The sequence below is a fragment of the Kwoniella dejecticola genome, chromosome 3 (genome assembly GCF_000512565.2).
Source record: "Kwoniella dejecticola CBS 10117 chromosome 3, complete sequence".
Lineage (NCBI taxonomy): Eukaryota > Fungi > Basidiomycota > Tremellomycetes > Tremellales > Cryptococcaceae > Kwoniella > Kwoniella dejecticola.
Genome location: NC_089303.1, coordinates 1,863,348 through 1,888,632, shown reverse-complemented (window position 1 = coordinate 1,888,632; position 25,285 = coordinate 1,863,348). Strand labels below are relative to the sequence as shown.

The 25,285-nt window shown below is 48.0% G+C and overlaps 9 protein-coding genes across 9 annotated transcripts; 4 read left to right on the top strand and 5 right to left on the bottom strand.

Moving 5' to 3' along the window:
• Positions 1 to 636: 636 nt before the first annotated feature.
• On the top strand, positions 637 to 3,128 carry I303_103066 (uncharacterized protein; the record flags this gene model as incomplete). The annotated part of the gene is made up of 12 exons (XM_018406411.1): positions 637 to 824; positions 1,019 to 1,112; positions 1,243 to 1,304; positions 1,417 to 1,478; positions 1,616 to 1,751; positions 1,827 to 1,855; positions 1,957 to 2,077; positions 2,162 to 2,254; positions 2,339 to 2,476; positions 2,547 to 2,645; positions 2,719 to 2,797; positions 2,943 to 3,128. 12 exons carry the CDS (start codon positions 637 to 639, stop codon positions 3,126 to 3,128), a joined length of 1,287 nt encoding a protein of 428 aa, XP_018264905.1.
• Positions 3,129 to 3,915: 787 nt separating this feature from the next.
• Positions 3,916 to 5,767, top strand: I303_103065 (uncharacterized protein; the record flags this gene model as incomplete). Its single annotated transcript, XM_018406410.1, has 7 exons — positions 3,916 to 3,937; positions 4,152 to 4,183; positions 4,278 to 4,364; positions 4,587 to 4,773; positions 4,869 to 4,910; positions 4,986 to 5,094; positions 5,188 to 5,767. 7 exons carry the CDS (start codon positions 3,916 to 3,918, stop codon positions 5,765 to 5,767), a joined length of 1,059 nt encoding a protein of 352 aa, XP_018264904.1.
• A 368-nt stretch (positions 5,768 to 6,135) lies between these two features.
• Positions 6,136 to 6,819, bottom strand: I303_103064 (uncharacterized protein; the record flags this gene model as incomplete). The annotated part of the gene is made up of 2 exons (XM_018406409.1): positions 6,136 to 6,270; positions 6,529 to 6,819. The coding sequence occupies 2 exons, from the start codon at positions 6,817 to 6,819 to the stop codon at positions 6,136 to 6,138; spliced, it is 426 nt and encodes a 141-aa protein (XP_018264903.1).
• Positions 6,820 to 7,320: 501 nt separating this feature from the next.
• Positions 7,321 to 8,546, top strand: I303_103063 (uncharacterized protein; the record flags this gene model as incomplete). Its single annotated transcript, XM_018406408.1, has 4 exons — positions 7,321 to 7,944; positions 8,062 to 8,136; positions 8,230 to 8,275; positions 8,401 to 8,546. 4 exons carry the CDS (start codon positions 7,321 to 7,323, stop codon positions 8,544 to 8,546), a joined length of 891 nt encoding a protein of 296 aa, XP_018264902.1.
• A 441-nt stretch (positions 8,547 to 8,987) lies between these two features.
• Positions 8,988 to 10,816, bottom strand: I303_103062 (uncharacterized protein; the record flags this gene model as incomplete). Its single annotated transcript, XM_018406407.1, has 5 exons — positions 8,988 to 9,116; positions 9,245 to 9,459; positions 9,592 to 10,046; positions 10,216 to 10,359; positions 10,515 to 10,816. 5 exons carry the CDS (start codon positions 10,814 to 10,816, stop codon positions 8,988 to 8,990), a joined length of 1,245 nt encoding a protein of 414 aa, XP_018264901.1.
• An 805-nt stretch (positions 10,817 to 11,621) lies between these two features.
• Positions 11,622 to 13,644, bottom strand: I303_103061 (uncharacterized protein; the record flags this gene model as incomplete). Its single annotated transcript, XM_018406406.1, has 4 exons — positions 11,622 to 11,875; positions 12,051 to 12,275; positions 12,390 to 12,475; positions 12,719 to 13,644. 4 exons carry the CDS (start codon positions 13,642 to 13,644, stop codon positions 11,622 to 11,624), a joined length of 1,491 nt encoding a protein of 496 aa, XP_018264900.1.
• A 596-nt stretch (positions 13,645 to 14,240) lies between these two features.
• I303_103060 (uncharacterized protein) lies at positions 14,241 to 17,194 on the bottom strand (the record flags this gene model as incomplete). Its single annotated transcript, XM_018406405.1, has 3 exons — positions 14,241 to 14,839; positions 14,918 to 16,891; positions 16,975 to 17,194. 3 exons carry the CDS (start codon positions 17,192 to 17,194, stop codon positions 14,241 to 14,243), a joined length of 2,793 nt encoding a protein of 930 aa, XP_018264899.1.
• A 1,301-nt stretch (positions 17,195 to 18,495) lies between these two features.
• I303_103059 (uncharacterized protein) lies at positions 18,496 to 19,439 on the bottom strand (the record flags this gene model as incomplete). Its single annotated transcript, XM_018406404.2, has 5 exons — positions 18,496 to 18,601; positions 18,685 to 18,779; positions 18,990 to 19,126; positions 19,214 to 19,255; positions 19,421 to 19,439. The coding sequence occupies 5 exons, from the start codon at positions 19,437 to 19,439 to the stop codon at positions 18,496 to 18,498; spliced, it is 399 nt and encodes a 132-aa protein (XP_018264898.2).
• Positions 19,440 to 20,195: 756 nt separating this feature from the next.
• On the top strand, positions 20,196 to 24,871 carry I303_103058 (uncharacterized protein; the record flags this gene model as incomplete). Its single annotated transcript, XM_018406403.1, has 9 exons — positions 20,196 to 20,276; positions 20,592 to 20,662; positions 20,731 to 21,448; positions 21,502 to 21,759; positions 21,810 to 23,969; positions 24,047 to 24,205; positions 24,280 to 24,393; positions 24,469 to 24,625; positions 24,735 to 24,871. 9 exons carry the CDS (start codon positions 20,196 to 20,198, stop codon positions 24,869 to 24,871), a joined length of 3,855 nt encoding a protein of 1,284 aa, XP_018264897.1.
• Positions 24,872 to 25,285: the final 414 nt, after the last annotated feature.

Here is a 25,285-nt window from a genome sequence, read left to right as displayed (position 1 = left end):
CGGCTTCGGCGCCACGAAGCAGATGGGACCACTAAGCGTGGCGCAGAAGGCTTGGAGTGGGATCGAGTGGATGGATGGGAGTGCGGTGGTACGGCATAGACTAAAATCGATCCATTGGAGGCCTTCAATCGGTCTGAACTGATTCGAGGTCAGCGGTAATTCAACTCAATCAGATAAAGGGATCATAGAGGGCAACGGGTGGATCTAGGTCTAGGCCCGTAAATGTGTATATAGATTGTTCAGAACAGGAGTGTCATTCACTTGCATCGCAGGTTGTTATGTACTTCTTTCACCTTCCTTTTGCCTCTTCATGTATCTCATGTGCATTTTCCGGATCTTCCACGGCTGCATCGTGCTGGGATCACTTAATGTCTGGATGATGAATATTTGACCGCGGCCGACTAAGTTGAAAGGGGTGGTGCCCCGCTGTACTCGCGTGCATGTCCTTGTCAATCCGAGATAACGAATGATGATGTGAGCAGGACAAGGGTTTGTGTAGTCATATCATCCTATCTCTTTGGCGAGGGTATTCTGCATCCATCAGCCAGCAAGCAAAAGCCACAAGCAGCCCCAAGCTATCTGACCAATTCTACCCGGCAGTTGAATTAGATTGACAGATCACCTAATCGACTTGCGATGTCGTCTCAACCACTCTTGCCTCACCAGCGGACCGACCTGGACCGGCCTATAACGACGAAAAGAAAATTGATCCTGACTACTATTCTCATACCGATCCTGCTAATCGGCGGGATCATCTGGGTGTCGATCAAAGGTGACGGGCTACCGAAAGATGATCTGGGTTTGGCGAGGTATTATCTGAAAGGGTGAGTGAGGCTTTCATCTCTGGCCCAGCTGAAATCATTTGTCTGGCCTCCAATCACAATTTCATTCATCTCTTTCGTACCCCTGCCTGCAAGTCGTCTGGTTCGTACAATACGATGCACTCAATCGTCTCAAGAGGGAGCAAGTCGTTTGAAGTAGTGTGAATGGGAGGCAAGTTGATGACGAGCCGGTACAGGTCTCCAGTCATAGACGGGCATATTGATTTACCCGAGTTCGCAAGAGCGTTCTATGGAAATAACATATCTGCTTTTGATCTGAACAAACCTACTGTAAGTCTTGCGTACGTCTCAGCTATTCACTCTACTTCTCCCTGAAAAGCTCTATCTTCGCGAACGAACTTGTATTTCTTCGACAACAGTGCTGTAGCTAATGCTCCGAATCTGGGTTTACGTGGTATAGAAAGGCCATGTGGATATACCTAGAATCAGAGAAGGCTCCCTAGGCGCATTCTTTTGGTCAATGTGAGTATCCACCCCTGCTTCCATTGCCCTGCTTCCTGGTCTTGCAAGCAGGCTTTTGAAAGATAAAGATCGAAAGGTACGCTGATCAGATGAATTGTGACAATTGGTACAGCTTCGTGGAATGCCGAGACGATAATGGACAGGATTTCTTGAATCCGACTTTCCAAGTCCGAGGTGAGTCCATCCATTGTCTTTCTCTTATACTTGACATCTTCTACTGAACGATTCGGGCTGCATCGGACTGGGCACTTCGTATAAACAATAATTAGATCAATGATTGCCTGAGACTGACTTGTAATTCTCTATCTTAGATACGCTCGAGCAAATTGACGTATCGTTCAACCTGATCGAGAAATACTCGGACACCTTTGCGTTCGCAGCCACTTCTGACCAAGTGGAAGTCGCTATTAAGGAAGGTAAAGTCGCCAGTATGTTCGGACTTGAAGGGTCAGTCTCGGCTTTTGGCTTCGGCTTCGGCTCTGGTTCCTCGAGAAGCACGACTGATACCATTCTTTTTCATAGTGGTCATATGCTAGGCAACTCTCTTGCTGGTATGTCTGCTAAACCTCTGCTGTCACAGCCAGTGACAGCCATGAAATGAGGTCATCACTCAGCAGCAGCATAAGTCATGCACACTGATGATATCGTTTAGTACTCCGAACCTACCACAAACTCGGTGTAAGATATATGACCCTCACGCACAGCTGCAACAACGCCTTCGCCGATTCTGCGGGAATATTTGAAGGTGTCGAAGAAAGGTGGGGCGGTCTATCGTGAGTACAATACATCTCGACTCTTGACAAGCGTCATTCTGTGACATCAACAGCATGAGCTGAACTGATATTCTTGCACTGCAGCAAATTCGGTCGATCTCTCATACCGGAGATGAACCGTCTAGGAGTGATCGTTGATCTGAGCCATGTTTCCGACAAAACCGCATTACAAGCTCTGTAAGTGGTCCTCTGATCAGGCGCGATCCTCTTCCTCAGAAGGCGATACAAAGCGTATCATTGAGTTTCATGTATCGACTTTAGAGCCCTCACAAGATCACCAATTATGCTCTCGCATTCCGCCGCACGACATTTCAACAACATGTCTAGAAATGTTCCAGACGAAATCTTAGCTAAGATCGGGCGAGGTAAGCACCAAGTCGACGGTGTAGTCATGGTCAAGTGAGTCCCAAGTTTCCGCTCCACACCATCGTGAGGAGGCTAGCTAAGTCGGAATCTCTACTGGACATAGCTTCTTCCCCGTCTTCGCCTCTTCCAAGCCTGAAGAAGTGGACGTAGCATATATCGCAGATGAGATTGAGTATATCGTCGAGAAGACCGGTAAACACCAGTGAGCTATTCTCGTCGTTTTGACCCCCTCCTTCACAACGTCTGGATACAGCTGATGCAGCTGCACGACATAGCGTGGGAATCGGTTCGGATTATGATGGTATTGAAAGTACACCGAAAGGTCTAGAAGACGTGTCTAAATATCCTTATCTGGTGAGTAGCGTTGTCCTTCACGACGACCACGAAAAGAAATCCACCTAGCCCTATCGCAATCGTCATCCGTCTCTGCTGCCTCTCTAATGAGGAGAGAAAGGGTTCATCTCTCATTATGACTGATCGTCTCATTTTCGCGTCACAGTTTGCCGAGCTCATCAAGCGAGGATGGACAGAGCACGAACTGTCTCTCCTTGCGGGCGGAAATTTCTTGAGAGTCTTTAGGGGTGTAGAAGAGACTTCCAGGAAATTACAGAAAGACGGTTGGAAGCCTTCGCAAGTCATATATGAGAAGAGGCGAGACCTTGATCCTATTGGATGGGAATTGTGATGTTATTGCTGATCAGCCGAGAAAAGACACCCAGGAAGCTCGCGAAAGTGACTTTCGGAAGGATCGTATCTGAGTAGAAACGACTATGCAGATCGCAGAGCCGCACATAAATAAGAGTAGATTCCATCCGAACATCGATCCGAATTGATGTATCTTGTCTCCGACTTCCAGAATGAATCTTGCCTGCCTGTGTGACCTTGCGAAGTTGATTTCGCTTGCCTCAGGCATTTTCCCAATGGTGCGAGAATTTATAAGTTGTCTCCGCCCAAATCATCTCGACTCTCAACTTTTCTGCAATATCAATAATGTGACACACTCGTAGAACTCATATGCAATCTCACATCCACCCATCCACCCATCCACCTTATCAAGATATCTCCCGAATATCCAGCCGATGTCAGCCTAACTGACTAACCTCCACGCGGAATGCCGCTTCCAAGATGCAGGGTCTGAGACTCTGAACGCCGGGCCGGAGCATCTTCGGGCCGATTACCGACATTAAGTAGGGGTTTTCCCTGCGATTAAATTGTACAGTGAGAAGTGGGAGTGACGTCGGGACGCGAGCCAGAGTCAATCGTAGGGGTACGATGGCTGAATGAGGTCGATGGAGTTGGAGCGGCAGAAAGAATGTTGCAAAGTTGCGAAACCAGAGAAAAGAAAAGTTCGATGCTTTTATCTTTTGACTATCTATTCTCTTCTTGAAGCAAAGCACGATAATCAAATCCATTTTATCTATATCTATATCTATATCAAACCCACTAATTGAGTAACAAATACGCAAGGCAAAATGACTATCACTCACGCTACCGGTAAGTCCTCATTTCGTGCTTCCCGAGTTTCGAGTTCAACAACGCAACAGCGCTAGTCTGTCAAGAGATCGATAGTTAAGGAAGTTCGATGATCGGTGTCGAAAGAGTACCCGATAGATACTTATACCTAGCCTTGCCACTTTGATATCATGTGAAATGTGAGATGTGGGATGTGGGATGGCACGCTAATCTAATCTATGATCCAATGATGTAGGTTACGCTATCAAGGATCAAAAAGATTACTTGGTGAGTCTCATCTCGATCCCGGAGATATCGTGCGATGGCGAAAGGCGAGCGTGATTAAGGAATTCATGTTGGCTGATAAGATCGAACTGCGCAGAACTTTGAACTTACAAAATACGAACTTGAGCCTTTGGAGGATAATCGGGTTACTGTCGCCGTTGAGTGCTGTGGTGTCTGTGGATCTGTAAGTGGAGTTCACCCTAGCCCTTTACTTTGTCCTGCATGGTCCCAAGTCGCATACCTTGGATCATCCTCACAATCACATTCGCAATCGACGTCGTTCTGGTTGGCAAGTTTCAGGATGCGATTTCCGCATTCAAGGAACGGAATCGGACCGATCTGTGTTTTGCTAGAATCTGTGCAAGAGGGCGAACGAACGCATGCTGATCTCTGTTATTGTTACCAGGACCACCACACCATCTCTGGAGGATGGGGACCATGGGAGACCAAGTTCGTCGTCACGGGCCACGAAGTCATCGGTAAAGTCGTCGAAGTCGGTTCCGCTGTGACCGAATTCAAAGTTGGTCAACGTGTCGGTGTTGGTGCCCAAGTTGGATCGTGTGGTGAATGCAAATCATGCAAGGGTCCGAATGGTGAGTCCGAGCACGATCATGATCAGCCCTTCTTTCTGTGCGACAAACGCCCTGGGCTGACGGGAAAATCTGATTTCCGATTTGACGTACTGCAGAACAATACTGCAGACAACCTGTTCACGGATACAACACCCTTTGTGAGTTATCGCCCTAAATCACACCGATCGTGTGCATTCTCAGGTGGACTGACTTGATGTATCTGATTACACTAGGGTACGACAACCAGGAACACCAAGGAGGTTACTCTACCCACGTCAGAGCCCAGGAACGATTCGTCTTTCCTATCCCTGATGCTCTTGAGTCCACCGATGCTGCTTCTATGTGAGTCGATGTTCCTGTCAGCCCTATCTTTGTCGCATGTTCTTATTCCCGCAAAATCACGGATTTGCTGACTTCTTCCATTGTACCCGCCAGGCTCTGTGGTGGTCTTACCGTCTTCTCTCCTTTGGTCCGAAACGGTGCTGGACCCGGCAAGAAGGTCGGAGTAGTCGGACTTGGTGGTCTTGGTCATTACGCCGTCTTATTCGGTACCGCTCTCGGAGCTGAGGTGACCGTGTTCTCGCGATCCGACGCTAAGAAGGAAGATGCCCTCAAGATGGGTGCCAAGCGATTCATCGCTACTACCGAGGGATTCCACAAAGACCTGCAATTCGAATTCGACCTGATCATCGTCACTGCCTCTTCCTCTAAACTCCCCCTCGACGAATTATTGTCTACCTTGGACGTCGAGAAGAAGCTCGTCTTTGTGGGTATGCCTGAAGAGGGATTGTCCAATGTGACTTCGCAAACCCTCTCTGGGAACGCGGCTGCGCTAGCGTCGAGTCACTTGGGAAACAAGGGAGAAGTCAAGCAGATGCTCCAGCTCGCAGTGGACAAAAAGGTCAAGCCGTGGGTCAATATCTTGCCGATGAAGGAGGCGGCAAAGGCCATCAAGGCGGTCGAGGATAATACGGTCAGATACAGATCCGTCTTGTTGCAAGATATCAACGCTTAAAACGGTGTGGATTAAGGAGTGTGGTGAATGACCAAAGTTCTTAGATGGGCAGATAGTTAGTCATGTTGAATGAAATCGTAGTGTAGCATGTATCGATCATCAGATTGGATTTTCTCACTTGTCAGGAGAGGTGAATTGTCTAAGTTGTCCCTCGAGGTCAAGTGAGATCTGAGCTAAAAGTTTCCTGGCAATTAAGCTTGAGTTTTCACTCATTGCATCCGCAAATGCGGTAAACTAATAGTGCTATCGCGTTGTACATAGGAATGAAGGGTGACTATCATATCATTGTGTCGTGTTAGAAATGCTACGTCGGTTGGTATCCGGAATATCACCATCTCCTCAACCCCCCATAGACATTCAGACCATCATCAACGTCCACTCGATCCTCCCCCACTGACACTCCTCCAAGCGTCCGCTTTATCCCTATTCCCACTTTTCTCAGCTGCGTCGATCGTAGCTTGACGGCGGAGTTCGAGAGTTCGTCTTTTATTGAAGTAATCGATCTGTGGAAGCGTGCCAATGATGAGCAGTCAGCTTTGATACGTTCGTTAGCGCTCATGGTGACACTTCATCAAAATACATCGATTTGCCAATGATCGATGTTGGACACATCGATTTGACGCGCTTGTAACGCCCGACACCCTCACTGCTGTACAAGGGGACAAGAAATCCCGATCGAAATCGATGGTGGACGGTGCAATATATAAAAGAGATGTCCGGGCACATGGACAATACTTTTAGCCAGACTAGATTAGACTTACCCATGCTTTCCCACAATCCTTCTCATACCCCTCTCTCTCCCTCCCGCAGACTTTTGAGACCCCAATACCATTACCTTTGGGATCAGGCTGTATCTCATCACCAGCTTGTATGACGTGATTCTTATCCAAACACCCGAAATAGATATCTCGCGAAGTCCAACATGCTTTCCGTTCTTCTCTCGTCGGAGCTGGTCGTTCGGGGCCTAGTCCATCTTGGGTCGGTGATGACGATGACGCTGACGAAGAAGATGAAGAGGCGGAAGAAGAGGAGGAACCGAAACCGAATACCATATTACCGAGCGTCTGCCTGTGCGGTCAATATCGAAGTTCGTTAATGCGAGTGAAGTGTCTGTCTCTGGTTTTCGGTCTGAAACGGTGTCTGCTTTGCTGTACCGACGTTTCTTACGAGGTAGACCAACGGACTAACGGTGTTGAAGCATCTGAAAAGCATCGATCGTCGAACTTTCCAAGTAGGAAGAGCGAGAACGGGATCAATCAATTGGAGACAGGAAAAAGGTGATGATGTCATGACTTTATTGGATGACGATCAAAGGTCAAAGGTGTTCCTCTGGTGTTCGGCCCGGATGAGTGAGTGCGCGAGCGAGTTAGTGAGATGTCTGCTAGTGTGACTCGACTTGGAGAGATTGACTCGCCAACGAAGCATAGAGTGAGATCACAACCACTTAATATTGGAGGTCGCACCTGGTCAGAATATCATCGTAGCCAATCACCTCGTACCATGTCAACTGGATAGGCTGCACGAACGTCCAATACCGGTTCAACCAATATGCGATGACCTCTTCTCCGCCTTCGTTATCCATTCTCAGACTCGATCATCAGGACCAGCCAGACGATGCAGAACGGCCGAGATCCCCGTCGGGCTTGATTGACAATGACGGGACTGGCCATGAGAACGTCAACGATGATCATGAGGATGGTCTCCAGTCCTCGTTGATACTCATACCCCCTTCTCCAGGTGGATCCGACTCGTCTTTGACATCGGACGAAGAGACTTTCGACCATCTAGCCAATGTTCCGACTGTCGTCTCTTCTGCGGACTCGAAGTCAAATTTCAAATCAGGTCCAGATGGGGGATCTACCAAGCCTATTCTAGGATTGAGGGATCTAGTCAAGATGCATCAAGCAGAAAAAGAGAAGAAGAAGCGTACTGTATCACCATTATCTTCTCCTGGGATAGTAGAGATTCACGACGAGTTACCTCCCTCGTATCCAGGTAGCAGCATCAGTACTGGCTCTGGCATACAAATGGGAATCGATGCATCGGCACAAGAGGTCTTTGCGAAACAGGTGGTAATCAAAGGATGGAAGGTCGTAGGAGGACGAGATTGGAAAGATTTAGCAGTAGCGAGACTGGGAGCGTATGTCGTTTATGATATTACCATTACATTGAGAAATGTGAGTGCAGTCCTCTTCAGCTCAGTCACGTCTATTCGTATCCATTTTGACATCTCAGTGCAAGTATTTGTGGAAGTCAGAAATAAGCTGATTTTGCTCATTGGTGTCATGATGCAGGGAGGCACAATCGAGATTTTGAGGCGATATACGGATTTCGTCAATCTACGAAACGCCCTCAAGGCGAAATATCCCGTATGTCAATGATCCAGCCCCGTCTCACTGTCTAATGGCTCATCAATCAGAATAAGACTGATACGAGGCGATGCGTGTGGTCTGTATACATAGACGCTTAAAGAGGCTATCCCTCCATTACCTTCGAAAGCCCATTTCTGTGAGTTCGATCCGGCGTCCGAATTGGTAGAAAAAGAATGCCAGATATTTTGGTAGAGACAATAAAGAGCTTCGAAGCTGACTCATCCGAATTGCCTTCCCCTCACTGCTTGACGGATTAAACAGCCAAATTCTCCCAAGAATTCTTGGAACAACGTCAACCCCGCCTGCAGCGTTTCTTGCGCGCCGTGATCCTACATCCTGAGATGGGAAAGGGCGGTCAAGCGTCGGTGGTCGGGAATTGGATTACAGGTAAAGAAGGTGTACGATGATACCCTCAATGTAATGTATAAGGGGGAAAAGGCAATGAAAGGGTCGTTGTACTGAGTTTTGAGGGTTTACGGTCCGGTCAGTCAGTCAGTCTGTTTTGATCTGGTTCAATTTGGTTGGTATGACAATCTACTTCGTATCTTGTAGGGGGCCAAACTCCATGAACTTGACGTTAATTCCCCGAGGTCCTCTTGACCTCTCTCGTTGTATTGTTGTTAAAACGGCTATGCAATGCAAGCAAATCATAATGTCCTTATGCTTTGTAATCTGCCATGAATTTCTTGATCGACCTAGGTTTTGACAATACGTAATGCTCCCAAGCGAAAGTGCGAGTCAACTTTTCCAGCTCGAGCCGAATCATGTCACTTTTATGCATGTGAGACAGATCATCAAGCTAAGCTGCCCAAGCACCAAATATACACTTCATGAGTCTCCGTCTCCGACTACAATCTCTCAATGACGATGGCAGAAGCGGCACCTCCACCGTTACAGATAGCAGCTACACCCTTTTCGCCCTTCTTCAAAGCGTGTGCAAGAGTGACTACGATTCTACAACCTGATGAACCGATGGGCTGTTTACATCGATCAAATCAAAGTCAGCGTCAGCTAAAGCTCTGTCGTCATTCACTCGTGAGGCAGACCAATGAGAGGGCAATGTGCGGTGATACTACGAGGGGAGAGATTGCTCTTTGATACTCACGTGACCCAAAGCGACCGCACCACCTTTGACGTTGATGATGCTCCTATCTAATCCCAAGACTTTCTCAGCCGCACAAGCCACCACTGAGAACGCTTCGTTGAATTCCCATAATGCGATGTCTTCTTTTGACACGCCCGCGTTCTTCAATGCGAGGGGTACGGCGAGAGTCGGGGCGGTTGGGAAATCTATAGGTGCACAAGCGGCATCGGCGTAGCCTGTAGCAATTGACAAATGATATGTTAGCGGGAGGTTCATACACCAATCACCGATTCGCTTAGAGCGAGCATGTGAATGTTTCGGAGCTCTTTTCGTCTCGGGTAGGTAAAGTACGTATCGATGCAACTCACCTAAAATCTTAGCAAGGGGTTTCAAACCTTCCTTCTCTACCACATCGCCGGAAGCCAAGACTACCGCCGAAGCACCGTCGTTCAATGACGAAGCATTGGCAGCGGTCACAGTACCGTCCTTTGTGAAGACCGGTCTGATCGATCTGAATTTCTCCTTGAGCAATTTCTTATAATCCTCGTCCTCCTTAACCACGATATCACCCTTTCTAGTTTTAACCGTAACAGGGGCGATCTCGTCGTCGAACAGTCCTTTGGCCCATGATTCCTCGGCACGAGTGTATGACGAGAGACAGTGGTCGTCTTGGTCTTCCCTTGTGATTTGGTGTTTCTGAGCAGTGGCGTCGGCGCAGTTACCCATGGGAACTTTATTGTACACGTCGAAGAGACCGTCGACAACGAGCGAGTCTTTGGTCTCGAAGTGGCCGAATCCTGGTGGGTGTCGGGGAACGAGGAAGCTGTTTGCGAAGATCAAGTTGTCGTGTATCGGTATTGGGTGAGATGGTGTAGGTTGCAGGGTAAAGTGGACAGCGTATTAATAGAACAGAAGGAGGCGAAATACAGAGTCGCTTGATCAGCTGCAATTTCATTGACTGTGCCCAGCTCTGCGACGGTTATCAGACTCACGGAGCTTGGGACATGCTCTCCATACCACCCGCTACCATGATACCTCTCTGTCCCAACTGGATATTTTGACTGGCAAGCATGATAGCTTTCATACCTGACGCACAGACCTTGTTGATGGTAGTAGCGTCGGTGGATTCGGGGATACTAAGGAAGACAACGATTTATATGTTGAGTTAGCAATAGCTCTAGCATTGGCAAGCATTATTCAGTCTTTTCAACAGGCAACGAGCAAAAGGTGAGGTCATGTTGACGATACAGAGGATAATCATTCCGTATCGCTGGAGCAAAAGTTGACTCACCCAGCAGCAATGACTACTTGTCTAGCAGGCGACTGACCCACTCCAGCTTGAACTACATTCCCCAGGTATACTTCCTCGACCTTTTCAGGAGCGACGCCGGCCTTCTCTAGCGCATGCTTGACGGCTACAACACCCAGTTGGGGTGCAGTGAGAGTCGCGAGGGACCCGTCTTTGGCTCCTACGGGCGTTCGAGAGGCTGAGACGATGTACACTGATTGGGTGGACTGATGGGTGTCAGGTGTCAGTATCGGTTGAATGGTTGAATAAGCCGAGCTAATTAATGTGGTTAGGAAACTTACCATTCTGCTGGTTTGGCTGAATGGCGTTCTTCTGAGGTTGGACTGCAGTGAAGAAGAGGATGATCTGCGAAGTAAAGATGTGAATAGTGTTATTCTGATGGACATCTGGCAAGAGGAAAAGTCGAATGAGAACAACGATAATCTAATGAATCGTACGAGTGGGGGTGGTATCAGCGTCAAGTGTAAATTATGGAATTATGGGGAAAGGGGAAAATAAACGAATAAGGGTCAAAGAGACGCGACTATTTATCATCCTGATCCTGAATCCAACTCGATATCTCATTGCTGCATGCATGATCAGCTGCTCACATGCTTCGAGACACGTAGCCGGTTGTCTCAGCAGAAGTCATCACAGTCAAGTGAAAGCAAAGGGAAGCAATTTGCTGAGTCATGCTCTAGTTTATGATTCATGAAAGTCATCGATGTAGAGTGCACTTCATCGCATGAACGGCGGATAAGGCAATAGTGATCAAGTATCCAGCGTCCTTCGTCCACGCCTGTTCAGCAGCCCTTGCTTCGTGCTATCGCTATTGCTTTCACTGTCAAAGAGGCGACGGCGGCATCAGCATGATGTGATATCCACAGTACATGTTAATTTCGATCTTAAGTAGCGTCTAATCTATTTACAAACAGTAGTGACAGTCATATACAAATCAACATAAAAAATCTATTCCCTTGTCCTCCTAACAATATATACTTTTCCTGATCTTCCTGATCACCAATCCGCCCGCTAACCCCAAGCTCTGTGAAGTGTTATTATGAAACCATGAAGCCGACTGGGAGCTCGACTTAAAAAGTCAGGGCGAGACTAGGAGATGACAGTCTCAAGACCAAGACCATTCCCTTCCGAATCAACCATCTTCCATCTGTGTCCATGTCCCCCCGTATAGTCATTATCCCTTTTCTTCCTGTAAAAAGTCACCGGCATCTCTCCTTCTTCTTTATCAGCCATATCTACCGATCCTACGAAATCGTACCCCGTATCGCAGTGAGTTATCAATTTCATAATTGTCAAGTGGATGCATCTTGCCGAGATCAACGATTGGGTCGAATGGGCTGTCCCTATAGCATCGAAGCGACCAAAGGAAGAATGATCCCCGATCAGCTCTGATCGTTATTTCGAATCACATCGGAGAACATTAGACCAGATGGAATCATATCGTAGCAGACCACAATCTTTCCGCCAAATGAAGCGCAAGAAAGGCATAGGATTGGTACGCATGATGAAATCACTTACAAGGTGCACCTCTCAATCTTAACTCCCTACAATGCCTCTCCCTGACTCTCGCATCGCGCAGTCCGTCAACCCACCAATTCTTGATCCCTTCTTCGAGCGCTTGGCCGACGTCTGCTTCGGCGTCGATGATCCAGATCCTATCGTGTGAATAGAACGCCACGGCGAAGAAGATAGGGTCTGGATCCGGCTCATCAAGGAGAAATATCAGAGCGTCTTTGCCTGAGTCTACGGTATTGTATCAGTGTCAGCCTCAGCGCCCGTATTGAGATTTGCGGATTTGACTTGAGCGTAAAGGGTAGGGGTATATAGTTGGGATCATCAATGATCTTATTGACTGACCTTTAGCGGAAGTTCGGAATGATGAAGAGAGGTCGTACCCTTCCCTCGCGAATTCAGTCATCAGTCTAAGCAGTATCCGTTTTGACCTGAAGCATTACATTCATCCACATCAGCGTCCCGTCTATCGTCTATGGGTCTTCCAACGCTGTGGCGATATCACATCTTTGAGGAAGACAGATACATCTTCATCTATGATCTCGACGTAGTGGTGGCCAGCGTCGTTGTTGCGGCTGTGATTGAGATTGAGGTAGTGATGGAGATGGAGATAGTGATCGAGATTGAAATATTGATTGTGATCGAGGCGATAGTTGTGGACACGCAAAACTCACGACACCTGTTCACTGCTCGTCGGCATCCACGCTTCCCCTTTCATCGTGACCTCCCATACTCCGGAATCACATCCCTTTTCTCTATGTTTGCGCATGAGCTCAGGCTGGTAATCCACCTCTTGTATCTTGCTTATGCCCCTTTTCCACGCGCCGTTAATCGCCTCAATCACGATCGTCCGCATCGGTATCGGCAGAGCTATGAACGACAGCGTCGAGACCGAGGAGAGGGTCATCATGAAAAACGGGAATTTCGTCGTTGTTCCATTATTAGGTAAAGGGCAATGTTGGTTATTGAACGATGATACTGATGTTGCAGGTGTTGACGGGTTGGAATTGGTACCGGTACCGCTTCTTCCACCATTGGATGTGCTTTCAAAGTCGTCGATGTCATCGTCTAGAGTATTGATGGATTCGATAGTGTCTGTTCGGTCGAATGCTAAAGATGACATTCGTTTATGTATCCCACTAGCGTTCCCATCCCCTCTTCCAGCTAAAAATGCACTCCCGCTTCCTGAAGTAGTTGTGTACTCTGATCCGGAGATAGAAGGAGAAGTAGGGTTCTTGAGGATGCTTTGAAGGCCGCTGGTAGAGGATGAACTTCGGTGTTTCTGGCCGGGTCGATGTGTTGTGGTGGTGGTCGTAGATGCATCCCTTGTACTGGGCGTGGGCGTGGGAGATGGAGATAAGGGCTTTGGAGAACCTGTTCTCAAACCACCATCAAGAACACTATTGTTGTTATTGGTGTTGATGTTGTTGCTGCTGAGGGATATGGTACGTTCGAGTTGTAAGCTCTTGCGTCGACTATCGCCGCTGCCATTGTTAGTGCCCGTAGGTATGAAAGCTGGTTTATCCTCTGCGTTTTGAGATTCACGTCGGTCCTTCTTGTCGTCGTGCTTGCTCATCAAGCTCGGTAGGTGAAATGGCATTGTTGCGCTTGGATCCCTACGTGCAACGTGTTGAACGAGTCGCTTTTTGTTGAAGGACGATCGATATACTTGAGGTCTATTCACTGATTGCCGTTTATCTCATTGACGTCGTTGAGTGACGGGGGATGTATTCCTGTTTGATGAGAATTCAAGGTGGATTCTTCAAGCTCCTGCCGCTAAGAAGTCAGAAGAGTATCAATATCACCTGTGTGGAATGTCAATGCAATTTGAGAAAGACAAACTCAGGAATACGAACACAAAACGCCCAACAGTGCACTCGTATTCGTAACGTGAGAAGTGAAATGACGCCAATACGCTCAGTAATCTTACCACGTTGGCTTGGCATTCCTCACTTGTTTCTATTTTCATTTCGCCACCATACAACGGACAGGCCCTCTTCATCATCCTGCACATCAGGTAAAGTATGTTGCACATCCAATCACACTAATGACAAAGCGAATTATGCAATGCATGATCGTAATCGTAATAGTAATCATCGTGTATCTGCATCTTTGCCCCGGACCAGTAGACCAGTAGCATAGATGATGAAATGAATTGATAGCTCATGACCAAGACCTAATAGCTAATACTAATAGCTAATAGCTAACAGCTTTACTGACATTCGCCGTCCTTCTAACAGTCTCGAAAATCCTGAACAAACTAATCACCATATTGCCCCCGTAAAGCAGCAGCGAAAGTAACGAAAGGGCGATACACCCCGCTTGTCTTCTGCACGCTTCGTGCGCAAGGGGCGAATCAAGGATCGAAGAAGGTAAAGTGACCGAAAGGGAGTGCGAGACACTCGACTGGACAATTTGAGTCGAGTCAGGAATGATAGTGTAGTTGGAAGAAAGGTCATCCAAGTCATTGAGAAGCGCTGAATATTCAGCTGAAAGTCCTTTTCTCCACCATGCGGTCCCCTGCGTACACTCCAACGGAGTCGCAATTAGGTCGTTGGTAGCGAGGGACATTGCAGAGGACCATAAAGCGACAAATAACAGGTCGAGGCAGACCCATAACATCTTGGAACGAAGACCCCATAGCCCGATGGGTTTCCCGAAATATTCTCGATAGATAGCGGTGAGCACGTGTAAGATGGTCAAGCATGAGTAAGACATGATCAGCGTTGTTGAGGAACCCATTAAGCCTGGTAAACGTAGTTGTTCCAGTTCTAGTCGAATTGTGATCACCAGACCTGTATCGTCAAATGACGTGAAAGAGATAATGATCAGTCAGCTTGAGTACTAAGTCCTAGTTAGATTGATTGACCCACCCAAGGATACCACAACAATAGCAAGATTCATCAACCTGATCCAAATCGTTACTCTCGCATCGAGGAATAGCATTCTTCGATACCTGGATTTCCAATCCGTGTCAACTTGTCTCCTTCTAGCTTTCTTCTTCTCCTTCCTTTTCTTCCGTTCAGTCAAACTCCACCACCATCCCTTTTCACTACCTCTTCTAACACTTGGCGACGTCGAATGAGTCGCAGTCGTGGTGGCCATCGTATCGTGTCTATCTAGAATCTCGCCGCCGATCAATCCGCTACTATGTCCTTTTCCATTCTGAGATTTCGCTTCTTTCTGAGCCAAGCTATTCTCCCAATTGAACCCGGATGACTTTTCAACACTGTTCTGCTGAGCCAAACTGCCATCGCCATTGCCATTCTGGTCTTCGCTTTGGTGCCATGGATACTCGCTTCCAGCAGGATACCTTGTTGAAGGCGTGAAGCCAAGTCCAGAGGGTGTGGGGGGAACGAGAGCCTGTCTATACCGTTTTTGTCTCCTTGATTTCGTTTTTTTCGAAGTATCCCCATTTTTCGCACCAGCACCGTTCTGGTCGGGCGTCACTTGCGATTTCCGATTGCTTTCGTCGTCTGGACCGGTCATGATAAACTCTGCTTTCTGAGGAGTTATAGGATCTTCTTCACCTTTGTTCGAAGTGAGATCTTTGGCAGTAGGTCTTCGAGATCTAGGTGGTCTAGCAGTAGTGGGAGCTTGAGCATTTGGTGCACCGCCTTCACCGCCTTCTTCATAGTAACCGTATAAAGCATCTTGCCAGCTTCCAGCATGCCAGCCGTCTTTCAGTCGATTCGTTATCGGAGGCGGGAGTTGTATACGTAACATGGCTGTTGAGCGTCTTTTACTTTTCGGTCGAGTCGGCGTTGACGTTCCTTGATCAGGTGTTGAAGTTGATTCACCAGTATTGGATCTGATCATCTGGCTACTGCCATTTGGCGTCGACAGGTTCGAACCGTTCACACCTGGAATCGCAACTGGCTTCGAAAGTGTGGTTTTATTCCTATTACGTGTAGAAGGTATGACTTCCGTATCTGTTAGAGCTTCTATCGGCTCCTCGTCCGTCTCAATGCCACTCCGCCTGAAGAATTTTGGGAAATTCGGTGCTGTCAGTTGACGCTTTGCCATCCGTCTTGGGGAAAGAGGTTCCGCTAGTTCCGTTGATAATTTGGGCTGTTGCTGCGACTCGCTAGAAGGCAACCTGGAACTGATATCATCGTTCACTAGGGTGGTCATTCCTGGACTAGGAGCTTCGACAGTGGGTGAGGTAGGTGCTGAAGCAGGTCGCGTCGGTACGCTCTTCGTGCGTTTCAATTTTGGCGCAACATGATCTGTATCCGCTGGATTTGCCGTATCTTGACGATGGGTTGATCTTCGAAAGAAAGGCTGACCATTTGAAAATCGGATCGGGGCTGGATGAAGGAGTTTGTTCGTTGGTCCAGATAAAGACGCTGCAGGGGATTCGCTTTGTTTTCGGATGTTCTTCAAAGACGATGAAGGTGTGTTCGAGGCAGGTATACCTTCTTTATCTCTCGAACTCCTCCTTGAGCTAGGTAAGAATACACCGCTCATGCGGTTTCGCTCTTTGTGGTAAAAGGGAAATTCCCTGCCGCTCTCTCTACCTGATTCGCCTTCTGTCAAATGACCTTGACCTTGAGTTTGAGTTTGTGGAGCTGCGGAACCACCTTGTTCTACATCCCTCCCATTACGATGCAAGCTTTTCGCTCTAAGTTTAGCCATACCTCGTTGAGTGAACGTCCACCATGGAGGCTCATCATCACTACTCTCGTCATCGCTGTCTACTGCGGAGTCGGATGAACTGGAATATCGTATGCGATGTCGTTTCTTGGGTTGCTCGGGAGGTGAGAATGGTGCGGCGGTGTGTTCAGGATGAGGAAGGGGTGAATGTACAGGTGAAGGCGGAGTAGGTGGCTCGTATATTGCGGACGCTGAGGAAGAATGAACATCAGTGAAATCGGACAAAACCAATGAAACGCTATTCTACGGATCGCGGATGGCTCAAATGACTCACGAGGTACAGTCCTGACTCTCCTGGCTGTTGATCCTCCTTCTCTAGCTCCACTTCTTGGACTTACACCGCGCAAGCTCCCTGATGGTTCGGGGCTCTTCAACCTCCCATCATCCTTCTCTCTGCCCTTATCAGCTCTTGTCCGGGATTCCCTCCTCCCTCGCTTGATGGGATTGGAAGGAACGCGACTTGTTGAAGCTTCCGCGTTGGCGTTGGAGGACATTTCGTAAAAGTCAACAAGCTTCACCTCATCGGATGTGACTATCGAAGCGGTGTGTCCGAATTGGTTGAGGTCGTAGATGGGGATGGGGAAGCCGAAGTTCGTTCGGTGAGATCTACGTTACGGGTTTGACTGGAAATGCCAAGCCTCTCTTTCTCCTTTTTCGCTCCCAAACACGAGTTGATCAATCCAGTTATTCACTGCCCTCGTCTCTTCGCACCTTTGAATTCCTGGATTGATGAACTACTCTAGGTCACACGACTCAGTTGGTGATGGAATGAAAGAGATGAAAGCGATGCGGGGGTCCTTTGTGCTTTGTGCTTTATTCTTTTTCTAATTTGGCAGGAAAAAAGCGAACCAAACAACGTGAATGAACCGATTTAAAGATTCAAAGACGGTAGTGGCGAATGGTCCGAGCGTCTCGGAGTAACCTTATCTTTTCAGATTGCTCAGCTTATGTGGTTGATATGCTGCGATATATCTCAGTCTCAGCGGTTGAAAGTCTTTGGACAGACTTGAAGTGGAACTATGTATGCATGCAGAATCAGAGTCCACGATGCAGCGCGCAACAAACAATTCATGATACTTGAATTTCACTCGCCGGTAGGTTAGATTAGGTCAGTCCCGTTTATGCCGCATAGCTTAATCACCCTGAGATAGTCATTGTTTATACGGTGACAGAAGACGTTTCAGGTGGCACTTCTACATATGTATTGAACATGCGAACATACGAACATACTTGTACCGTCGTATCAACACTTGCAACACTGGTTTGCTTGACCAAGATTGAGCAGAATACCAAGGTGGATAACGCATGATATGTGAAATGCAAGGGAGCCTGTGTCACCTGCAACTTCACTGAGAGCCAAAAGCCAAGGCGTTCAACGGCTTCGAATTACAGTAATCACCCAACAATCCCATATGTAAACATTGCAAGACAGCTCATCGGGACTAGTTGTTCGTAGTATGCACAGTCAGGAAGAAATGTATGCGGGTTCGCGAAGGACGAAGAGGCAAATGGGTAGATGGGCAAATGGGTAGATGGGCAGATGGGTAGATGGGTAGATGGGTAGATGGGTGAAGATGATCGATTGGGAACCTATTGATCGGAGAGAGGAGGCGGACCAGCCTACCTCCATTGTACTGCATGCGAGGCGATTTGAGCCGACCAGACTCAGGTGAACGTACAGTGCAATATACAATGCATGGCTTGGAGCCCGTAGAGCCCAATATAGACTCTTGGCCTTCCCTTATCTTCTGACTACCTCTCTCATACCGTTATATGTGTGAGGTCCAAAGATCGACTAACGTCTGCTCGGCGACGCTTCCCTATCTCGACCCGCTCGTCGTGCCCCGCTAGCAGGCGCACGCGACCTTGCTCCAGACGGTGCTTTGGCAAATGCGAAATCCCTAAATCGGATCGTCGTCAGACCAGCTATTTCCTTTGAGTACCGTGATAAGTTGAGGAGGAAAACTAGCTGAAACTGGCTTACGTTTTGATTGTCTTCTCTAAGAAGGTAGTCCCGTCCGTGCCTTTTATAGCTTTCTCCGCTTGTTCTTTCTCCGGGAACTCTATTAATGCGTAGCCCTAACGATGATAGGTGATCAGCTTCCTTCATTCCGATTACATGTTCCGCTTTGTGCTTGGTGCAATTGAAATGTGGAATGAAGCGGTTGTTGCTTGACCGAGTTGAAGCAGGAAGGATGATGAAGGCATGACATGTTTCGGTCGCCCTTTGAGGGAGATATGAGAGATTTAGGACGAATGGGCTCGAACGGGCGGACAAAGTCGACTCACCATGACATAACCCGTACGTCTATTCAAAGCCATCGAAAGATTCTTGACTTCCCCATAATCACCAAACAAATCCTGTAGATCTTCTTCTGTAGCTTCTTCGTTCAACCCCGTGACAATGACGATCCATCCTTCCACCGCTGTATGCAGGTCAGCAGTCCGCCAGAAGAACGAGTACAAAGACAAGGAGCATGAGTAGATCGATTACTTTCGATCATTCTACGTACATTTCGCTGCCCATGAGTGTCCAGCACCGTTCACTTCGGTGGCTGTTGTATCGTACATTACATTTCGAAGTGTTCGATTCGCCATGACCCGTGTTCAAAGTCGGAGTAATTGGTCGAAAGTCAAGTGAAACCAAGGGGAAGGGTTGAAGACAGACATTTCATCAGCGTTCTAGTGAGGGAATCCGAGCATGTTGAGTGCTGACTCACCCATGTCGACATCGGCCATTTTGATAAATCTAAGTAAGTAAGGAAAGTGGAGGAAGGTAGGGGTTGATCCGAGTTTCACTTCGCGCTATACAAGCTGGATATTTTGTATTTATTGATGAGGATGAGCCGATACGGATGATTGAGGCCTTACTGTTGTTGATTCTGGTTGATTAATTTCTGCGATTTTGATGACGATGCTGATGATACTGATGAGCTAGTTCTTGTCGAGTAATTGAGATATCTCGTTATGACCTCGAGCTTGAACAAGCAACTTGCAACTTGCACACCTTCGAAGCCTTGCAGGTGATGAGCGTGGCGGATTTATCGGTCGATGCGGGATATCCCGCTTTGTGGCTCTGACCTTTACTACTACCATTTAACGGAGATGATCTGATCACGTGACATCAGCTTGCATTATGATGACCCCCCTTTGCATTCTCCTTCATTCATGTTGGACAAACGGACCGGCTCATCTCGGTAATGCCCATCCCATCTCATACATGCTTCTTATCGTCCCAACGCAATCTCATAGCTTGCGCTAGTATACCAGCAGTCACCTCACTCTTACCAGGCTCGTCTCACCTTGTGAAGCGCTTTTACCGCCTCAGACATCACCCCGACTCTCGACAACGGGAGTTACCGATTACCCCTAACCCTACCTGGCTCATCCTCTCATCATTCGGAGATCGCTCATCCATCCATTCATCCGCCATCAGTCCAGTCATCACTTCAACGCTACTACAGGAAGTCGATAGAGGACTGACGCCCTGTCAAGATGTCAGGCTGGAGTGCGAGTGCGCCTTCCTATAGGCCTTTGAATGTCAGGGACGCGTTGTCATATCTGGATCAAGTGAAGGTGAGTGAATCTGCAATCCGCAATCCTCGTCAAGAATATAGCATCTTTCCTAGCATCTTCTTATGTGGTACGATCGGTATACTGCACACGGTGGGAGGACTCGAGCGTCGCGAAATGCCGTCGGAAGAAGCTTTCTTGGGTTCGCGGGAGTGACAGTGTCATTGCCATTTTTCCATCAAAACATGCCTCCACCGGGTTGGACCGGATTGTCGTACACCATACCGAGTACTCCATACTACCTACTTGCTTCCCTCAACCTTGTCCGTCACAGATTGCCGAGCAAGCGCTGATCAAACTGGCATGACTTATTCGTAGATCCAATTCAACAACCAACCCGATGTGTACAATCGATTTCTGGATGTTATGAAAGAGTTTAAAGGTCAGATGTAAGTTCCCTCATCCATTGCCTCCGGTCCTCATCTCAATCTTGCCGTCTAACGGCTCGTCATTACAGTATCGACACACCAGGAGTCATTGATCGAGTATCTACGCTATTTCGAGGTCACCCATCACTCATCCAAGGCTTCAACACGTTCTTACCACCGGGCTACAGGATTGAGTGTACCGGTGCTGAGGGTGATTCAAATGGTTTGATCACCGTCACAACACCAGCTGGTACAGTCAGCCAGATACCCGGAAATTTCGCTGCCGCTATAGATCAGCGAGAACGAGAAGCTAGAAGGGGTCCAACACCGGTCCGACCTCCACACAACGATCACAAAGCTAAACCTGCACCACCCGTGACCAAGGCATATTCCCCACCTCCGCGTGCCGGAAGACCTGCCGATTTGCCATCGACTTCCTCTCGTCCTTCCTCGGCAACCAACACTCCCGCTGCGGCTGCCCCTAGCCGAGCAACAGCAGCGTCATCCACCACTCAAGCTCCGCCTGGACCTCTGCCTCTTCCGCCTCACTCGCAACAACCTCTCCCGCCTTCGGGGCCATCTACGCCCTCTGCTGCGCAGTTCCTCGCCTCAGGCGGGTTGAGTAACAACCCGAACTCGAATACGCAATCTGCTCAGGGTGGCGCAAGAACACCTTTAGTCGAGTTTAATCACGCTATTTCATTCGTGAACAAGATCAAGAACAGGTTTAACAACGACCCCGATACATACAAGCAATTCTTGGAGATACTGCAAACCTACCAAAGAGATACTAGAGACATCGCAGAGGTAAGCGTGCTATTCTTCCTCTGCACATAGACTGTATACTGATTGTGTCTCAGGTGTACGAGCAAGTGACTCGTCTGTTCAACAACGCTCCAGACCTCCTGGACGAGTTCAAGCAGTTTTTGCCTGAAAACGGAGGATTTGGAGGAATGGCCGGATTTGGTTCTTTCGTACAAGCTGCAGCGGGAGCGCCACCAGTGACTGCTGAGAAGTCCACTGCCCCGAAGCGGGGCAGCAAGGATGCTGAAAAGCCAAGTGCTCAGAAGAAAAGACGCCCAGCGGGTGATGCAGCCAAAGGTGGTGCTCAAGCCAAGGTAAGTGAATGTGAAGGAGCCATTGGAATTCCACTGATGGGAATTCGCAGAAATCCAAGGGTGGTCAACGAGGTGAATCGCCATCGATCGACGACAATGAAGCGGTCACTATGCCTCCTGCCGGTAATCAACCGCAAACCCTCGCGTCGCCAGATGAAGTCGCCTTCTTCGATAAGGTCAAAAAAGCCATCGATGATAAAGTGGTTTACCACGAGTTCCTCAAACTGATCAACTTGTTCGTACAAGACATGATCGACACAAAGACCCTCCTCGAACGAGCCTACTACTTCATTGGTGAAGCTCCGGAAGTTTGGGCGAACTTCCAAAAAGTGGTCGGAGCTAGTGCGGATGGCAAACCTCCGCCTAATCCGTCTACTGCTCAAGGAGGATACGGCTTTGGCGGTATGATCGGAGTAGATAACCAGGTTGTTGAGAACATCCCGATGCTTGAACGAGTCAAACCTGATCTATCGACCGACAAGGTCAAATCGTTCGGTCCCAGTTATAGGAAACTGCCTCGGACCGAAATCAACCTTCAATGTACTGGTCGAGATGCCATGTGCTGGGAAGTCCTCAATGACGAGTGGGTCTCCCATCCCACTTGGGCTGCTGAGGATGCTGCGCCTTTCATCTCCCACAAGAAAAATATGTTCGAAGAGATGCTTCACAAGTCGGAAGAAGAACGACACGAGTATGACTATCACATCGAAGCCAATTTACGTACCATCGCTCTCCTTGAACCTCTGAATAACAAAATCCAGACTATGGATCCGGAGGAACGGGCCAACTTCAACCTTAAAGCGGGTCTTGGGGGCCAAAGCAAGTCTATTTACCAGAGAATCATCAAGAAGGTATACGGCAAAGAGCTTGGTCCGGATATCATCCGAGCTCTTCATGAGAACCCCGTTGTGGCCTTGCCAATCGTGCTCGAACGACTCAAGGGCAAAGACGAGGAATGGAAGAAGGCTCAACGGGAGTGGAACAGAGTCTGGAGAGAGCAAGATGCGAAGAATTTCTACAAGGCTCTCGATCATCAAGGTGTACAGTTCAAAACTTCCGACAAGAAGACATTGATGCCAAAGAGTCTGGTGGCCGAAATCGATGCAAAGAGGCGAGAGCAACAGAATGTAAGATCGGCTTTACTTGACTCGAGATCATGGAAAGCGAAGCCGCAGATATCCTTCGAAGTCAAGGATATCGAAGTCCTCAAAGACTCTATCAAGCTTATTATCAGCTATCTCGATCGAGTCGGAAACTCCCTGTCTACCCAAGACCAGAACCGGGTAGAGCATCTGCTTCGAGATTTCATCCCTGCGCTCTTCATGCAAGATAAGGACGAATTCGATGCTGATTTCGGGGATGAAGATGGTGACACACCTGGAGAGGACTCTGACGAATCCGATGGAGACGTCAGCATGGCCGATGACGATGATACTGCTTCCGTGGCGTCCACCTCAAAAAGACCGGGCGCAAGCAAGAAAACTTCGTACCATGCCGCAGACTTGCGAAAGAGTCTCCTGAAGTCGCAAAAGGACGGATCCGGCCGAGAAAAACGCGGATCAACAATGACTCCGGGTCCAGGAGAAGTCGATACCCCCGCTGAAGGCGTACCAGGCTCCGTTGAAGGGACCCTCATGACAGATAGCGGGGATCGGGCAGAGACTCCTTTGCCTGTTCCCGCGGATCCAGCAGAGGTGGCAGAAGCAGTGGAAAAGGATAAGGCTGGTGCTGAAGCTTCGGAACAGACCTGGGTTCAGATTGACGGTCTTCGATCAGCTGAATCCCAAGCTGTCTCGGAAAAATCACCGGGATCTGATGCCGGTGTCCCTCCCATCCCGAAAATGATCAGGAAAGGGAATTTCTTCGCAAACACCCACTTCTACGTCCTCGTCCGACTCATCCAGATCCTCTACTCAAGATTGATGACATGCAAGGACATCGCCGATCAATTGTCATTGAACAAGAAACAACCTATCAATCCTCTTGCGATAAAGTTAGGTCTCGCCGAGCCAGACAGTCAGTTCTACGGTATCGAAGATGGTGAAAACCCTGCTCAACATTATTACGGACATCTGCTTTCTATGGCGGAAAAATTGTTTGAGGGTGAAGTGGATAATGTGCAGTACGAAGAAACCCTCAGAGTCATGTTTGGCACGAAAGCGTATATAATGTTCACGGTAGATAGGGTCATTGCGGCGATAGTCAAACAGGTGAGTCTGATTTTCTTATCCAGTATTTTCTGTTAAGCGAGGTGTTGTGGGTATGCTAATGATTCTGATGGCTGAAGGTACAAGCTGTGTTGGGAGACTTGAAATCGCAAGAGCTGTTTGCTTTGCTTCAACGAGATCGATTGCATGATAAGACTACGACCAGAAGACAAATCGCTTATAGGATGCAAGCTGAAGGAGTCTTGGGACCTGAAGAGAATTTATACAAGATATCATACGTGAGTGGCGAACAAGTGTCAGCGGAGCGATACAGACATATCGATAGCAGGCTGATGAACGAGTACAATATCAGCAACCTTCCACGGAAGCCGTATCGATACAGTTCTTGAGCAAAGAAGATCTTACGATAGATGATGCGGAGACCACTGAAGAGAAGTGGAGACAGTACATTGAGAGCTATGTTCTGGTGAGTTTGGTTTTTCTTGCTCTTATCCCATATATTCGCCTACTGAGAGGCTGATGACAAGATTCAATTTATCAGACTCATCCTACAGAAGGATTACCTCACCGAGTCGATCCTCCTCTCCTACAACGGAATCTGGACGACGATCTAACATTGTCAAGCGGATCCATAATTACCAAAGACGGAATGGAGATCAAGGTTGCCTTGGGCAATTATAGGATGTTCTTCACTCCTGGTAAGTTGAGGCGAGCCGAGTCGAGCCGAGTCGAGTCGAATCGGATTGACTACAAGTAACGTATCTGATGCTGATATACTTTTGTGTTTTACCATTTTATCATCCTTAGATACTGAGGATTATTTCCACCTAATTCGAAAATCCGATGAGATTGTCGAATCGGATAAGCAGGAGAAGAAGTACATCGAAGGAGCTCAGAAGAGATTAGATGAGTGGGTGGAAAAGAGTTTCAAGGGAGATAAATAGGACATGTCCAGTCCATTCGATGCTTGATTGACGGTGGACCCTGCAGTTGGAAGGTGGAGAAGGGTGAACGGGGACATGATTTGCGAGTGGTGAGAGGTTGTTGTCTGTTATTCAACTCCTTGGTCGTTTCTTGATCTGATATATATATATATTGATATAAAAATATATACCCATGATGTTGTATACTTGATGAGATTGGGATACAGGTGTCTATATACTTTCTTACTTAGATTATTATTCTTGCAAATAAAATATGTTTCGTCTTGTCTGGTTCCTGTCCTCGCACAACCGTTCTCCGACTTGCGCACGACGGGCGCGTAGGTTGCAATACAGTCATCATTTCAAATGCTATGATACATCTTTGCTGTCTACCTATACCTTTACATCTATGTACATCTACGGAGATATCGGGCG